The sequence below is a fragment of the Cucurbita moschata genome, unplaced genomic scaffold (assembly GCF_002738365.1).
Source record: "Cucurbita moschata cultivar Rifu unplaced genomic scaffold, Cmos_1.0 Cmo_Scf00015, whole genome shotgun sequence".
NCBI lineage: Eukaryota > Viridiplantae > Streptophyta > Magnoliopsida > Cucurbitales > Cucurbitaceae > Cucurbita > Cucurbita moschata.
Window position 1 is genome coordinate 4,317,807 of NW_019268531.1, and position 4,686 is coordinate 4,322,492.

At 35.5% G+C, this 4,686-nt stretch overlaps 1 protein-coding gene across 1 annotated transcript in view; it reads right to left on the reverse strand.

Moving 5' to 3' along the window:
- Positions 1–111: 111 nt before the first annotated feature.
- LOC111453115 (glutamyl-tRNA reductase-binding protein, chloroplastic-like) overlaps positions 112–4,686 on the reverse strand; it is a 5,357-nt gene continuing 782 nt past the window's right edge. Inside the window, exons 2-12 of the mRNA XM_023094069.1 lie at positions 4,586–4,651; positions 4,329–4,421; positions 4,055–4,153; positions 3,834–3,929; positions 3,420–3,485; positions 3,230–3,320; positions 2,970–3,037; positions 2,796–2,861; positions 1,788–1,838; positions 1,416–1,480; positions 112–374 (exon numbers count right to left, since the gene is read on the reverse strand). Coding sequence (XP_022949837.1) covers positions 320–374; positions 1,416–1,480; positions 1,788–1,838; positions 2,796–2,861; positions 2,970–3,037; positions 3,230–3,320; positions 3,420–3,485; positions 3,834–3,929; positions 4,055–4,153; positions 4,329–4,421; positions 4,586–4,651 — 816 coding nt within the window. The 3' untranslated portion in view covers positions 112–319. The remainder of the gene's footprint in view (positions 375–1,415; positions 1,481–1,787; positions 1,839–2,795; positions 2,862–2,969; positions 3,038–3,229; positions 3,321–3,419; positions 3,486–3,833; positions 3,930–4,054; positions 4,154–4,328; positions 4,422–4,585; positions 4,652–4,686) is intronic.

Sequence of the window (4,686 nt, forward strand, 5' to 3'; positions counted from 1 at the left end):
GAAAAAAAAAAAAAAGGGGGGGGGGGCTGGAGAATCCTTACATGTTTATCACGTCTGATGATCATCATGGCCCCTCATCAAATCTACCCTGCCATTTCATTCACAAAAAAATAAAGTGAATTTACAAGTGATCATTTAAATTTGTAATCAAATTCTACATGTATGGGTTGTTTTTCAGATGCCATGTATAACTTAAAACTACTTTATGAGAGGTATTGTTAAGGCTTAAAGATGTCAAGAGCAAGCTCAGAAAAATTGTGACAAGTTTAATATAAGCATTAGCAGAGAACGCATAGTGGACATCTTCCTTTGACGATGGTTAAGCTTGAGGCTTAGCAGCTTCTAGCATTTCCACCACAAGAGTCTTCACATCTCTAAAAATGTGGAATAAAATAAAGTTAGTAGAAATTTTCAAATAACAATCCTATTATATCCACAAATAATCGAGCCTTGTTTGATAAGGATTTCATTTTTTATGTTATAATTTTGAAATTTATGTTTGTTTCTTCCTAATTTCTGGACTATGATTTTCACTTTTGTTGAAGAAACACTTGAATTCTTCAGTAAATCTTAAAAACAAGAACCAAATAGATGAAAAGATATATCTCTACATCCAAAATACAAGAATGGTAAAAAAAAAGAAGTCAAAATATAGATGAAAAGATATATCTCTACACGAAAGTGCACTCTCGATTTAGATATTTAAGATTTCCAAGTCATAATTTATTGATTCAACCATCATTGATTGCATTACCGTTCTCAGAAATTTATGCTACTCATAATGTTTCTTCCAGCATATTGTATGTATTTTGTAATAATAGCCTTTTATGCAATGTTACATGGAGAAAGAAATTCCATATATTGATACAATGCTCACAACCATTAAATCAACTAATGGGTGAGCCAATTCCAACTTCAAAATTTTAATTTCACCAAAAGAAAGTTTGAACTTGAATACGTAGTGAATCTAAAACCTTTAATTAGTTGAATTCTATCCTTGTAGAGATATATGGCCAGATGATAGTATTCTCGTAATCTTTGATTGCCAAGGTGCTAGTATCATGGTTGTGAACAAGAATTGTGCCTTCATTTTATTATATTAGGTATGGCCATTATGGCTCTGAGTTTGTTTTTTTTTTTTTGTTCTCATTTTCTGGTTGATTTTTGGGTGTTTTTGGAGTAAGATTTTTGGATGATTGGTTGTTTGGTTTTTAGTTAATTGTCTAACTTGGCCTCAAGGAGGTTTTCAATTTCACTAATTGAGTTTAGGATTTAACCAGATCAAATTGTATGGAAATTGAATACTCCCTAGAGTTTAAGGAACAATTATTTCTAAAGAAGCAATTGATCGAAAAAATAGTAGATTCAAGGATGCAGTAGGCCAGCACTGATAATTCAAGGATAAGAAGTCTCACTTTCTATTTTCTGCTCGTCTTGGAAACGGTACGCGAAGCTTAAATGAACTCCCCTGATAACCAGCCTAAATGAACAAAAGATGGTATCATATAAGCAAAACAAGATATGGCCTTTAGAAACTAGAACTGAAATCAAAACACCTTCTGTTGAAGTATATATTATCAGCAAATATTGATTTAATAGCTCGATAGATTGGACGCAATTCGATAAATATAACAAAGCATAAAGGCCAGAATTCCTGCGTCCAATTATCTATATTGTCATTTCTTCCAGTCAAGATTAATGGTCCACAATATCATGTTCTGCTATACTTTAGCTAAGGATCAGAGAACTTGAAAGATAATAAAAAATTTAATTAGTAGTATCAATACCTCAACATTAAAACCAAGGCTATCCAAATCCAGCATGATGGCAGAATCAACCTGTAGATAGAATAGTAGTACGGTCTCATATGGATAGTTCATCATCATATGTACACATTAATTATATGCTGCAAACACAATAGAACAAGAACATGGTGGGACATCGTCTCTCTCTGTCTCTCTCTTTCCCTTAGAAAACTATATGTTGTGTTCCTAAGAATTCTAAAAAGACAAAAAAGCAATAGTTATTTTGTAGCGATGCCCTAAACCCTTAAAACTGATACAGATGTATATTGGGATGTTACTTATTCACAAAAGCTACCTGTTCACTCTCGAATTATGTATTTACTACTTTGACAATACCAATGGAGTTTCGAAAGCTTCCTCCTCTACACAACACTCAACAGAGCTACCGTTCTTATAGAGAGAGAGGCGTTTTTTATGCCGCTATTGAAATAGCTTTTCTGGCTATATTTTCGGCTACTCCTCTTTGTTTTCCAGGTGGGGATGCCCATTGTTCCCTGCTCTAACTCCTCTTCCCTTTGCAGATCCACTCTTTTTCCTATTCAAAGATCCCCAGAGTGAAAGAAGCTCGGCTCGAGACAAATACATTCTGACTGACTGCTTTGGCTTTTTTCATAAAACTCCAGCCGTAGTATTCATATTTGATTCTTTATGACACAATCAATAATTCGCTTCATTTTCAATTAGAAGAGTATAACTACCCGAATCTAATGGTTCCAACAAAATCACAGCTTATACATCTTCCCCACAAACAGCCCTCCACTTCACATACTTACATTTCCTGACCCTTGCTTTCTTCCTTTCTTACATAAGTACACCTTGGTAATTTGGGGTCTAACATTACTCTAGAGTTCTAAGTCTAATTTAGACCCAGTCACCTACCCCTGATTACACAGTCCAGAATCTGACCAAGAATTAAACTAACCAAATATTAAATCGTCACAATAAAGACAAATTAAACAAAAACATATATCTAGATCATATTAATTTTACCGGAATAGATGTCCAGTGTCTCACAATGTTCTTTGTATCTTCACCATGATCCCTATTCATGTGAGACTAAAAAAAAATAAATAAAATAAAAAAATACAGAATCTGATTCAGAAAATATGTAATTCGAAGTTAAAAATTTAAGTAACAAGCAAGATCTTGAGATGATGCTATCACCGTTACAGGCTTTGAAAATTGAGCTACCGGATCAACTTGTGCTGCCTTGTACTCTTCATCGCTTAGTTCTTGGGTTAAAAAGGTGGAAAAGTTAGATGTCAGTGTGACAAGAACACGACTTGTATAAAGCAATAAGACATTTTGGAGTTAAGCACCGAGCGAAACCAGCTTCAAATTCTCTTCTTTGTTTTGAATGAAAAATATATGCCCAAGGCTTTATGTGCAAAAGAAATTAAAAGGGGAAGACTATGTACACAAACCTCCTGAAGCCAAAGAAGCTGTTGCGACTCCAGACACGTATCGTATTACTTTTGGTTTGATGTACACGAATTGGAAGTCGCCGAAGTCAACCTTCAAATAGGTTGGAAGTAATTTATTCATATTTTACGTGTAAACTGGAAGAAACATCTGATGAAAAACATAAGTATTCTGGATATTAGTATTAGCTACCCAAAATGCATGTGGATGCTTGGACAAATATGCAGCACGAACAGCAGGTCTATCTTCTTCAGGAACCTAAACGGTGAACGAGAACATTATATAGATTGTCATGCCATGGCATCAACCAAAAATAACACTTACCTATAAGACACAAGAACAAGACACATATCTATGTGTTTCTGTTGACAGTATACAAGCAATGAGATAGACTGTAACGGTCCAGATCCACCGCTAGTAGATATTGTCCTCTTTGGGCTTTCCCTTTCGGGCTTCCCCTCAAGGCTTTAAAACGCGTCTGCTAGGGGAAGGTTTCCACACCCTTACAAAGGGTGGTTTGTTCTCCTCCCCAACCAATGTGGGCTTCACATAGACTTGAGACATGGAAAGAAGAACTAAATGGTAAACATAAGCCATATATCTTACAGCCACAGCATCACCATGAAGAGTGACCACTAAAGTTCCCCTATCCTCGGGTTCTTTTGCTACAAGCAACGAGCACTTTGGATTAGTAGCCAAGTTCTGCACAGAAAAGAAAGACAAAATTTGTAACAATTAACGATTACTTAAACACATAAAATCCAATTTAGTATATGAATTGATAATAATACCTAACTTCTCAATGGGTGCATAAGGATGAATGATACCTTAGCGTGCTCTGCTAGGCTGCTCACAGCAAGTATAGGAGTACCATCGGCATCGCATGCAAAATCAACAAAAGATCCAGACGGATAACCTTCAAATCTCTGCACAGGAGCAGACCTTATTACTTGGGAATAAGAAGCCAATCAAATGTAAGTGACTAAAAAGAAATCAGATTTCAATGTATGCTAGGAGTGTGAGTCACAATTTCGTGGTAAATAGTCATGCAGCAAATTCCAATGGCGATAACAGGACTAAAGATCAAAAGAGAGTGAAAACCCGGGAAAAGGTGGAGAGCATGCCGCGCACTCTCTGATCCATTAGTGTTCGAATCTCTTCAGCTGGTGAAAGCGAAAACCGAGCCGCTTTTTCCTAAAACATTGATTCACATTCAGCAAGAACTTGATAAATACACAAAACACATCAAACAACTCTACTCAATCATAAAATCTCGAGAATGAAAATATAATCATAACCAAACTACCAGAGCGCCAATCTTTGCACTAACGAAACATAATATCAAGAGAAATAAATACCTGATGAGCTTGAATCAACTTCGAGACATCAATTTCTTCGCTGTTAGCATCGCCAGACGCTACAATCTAATCACAGAAAAAAAAAAAAAAAAAAAAAAAAA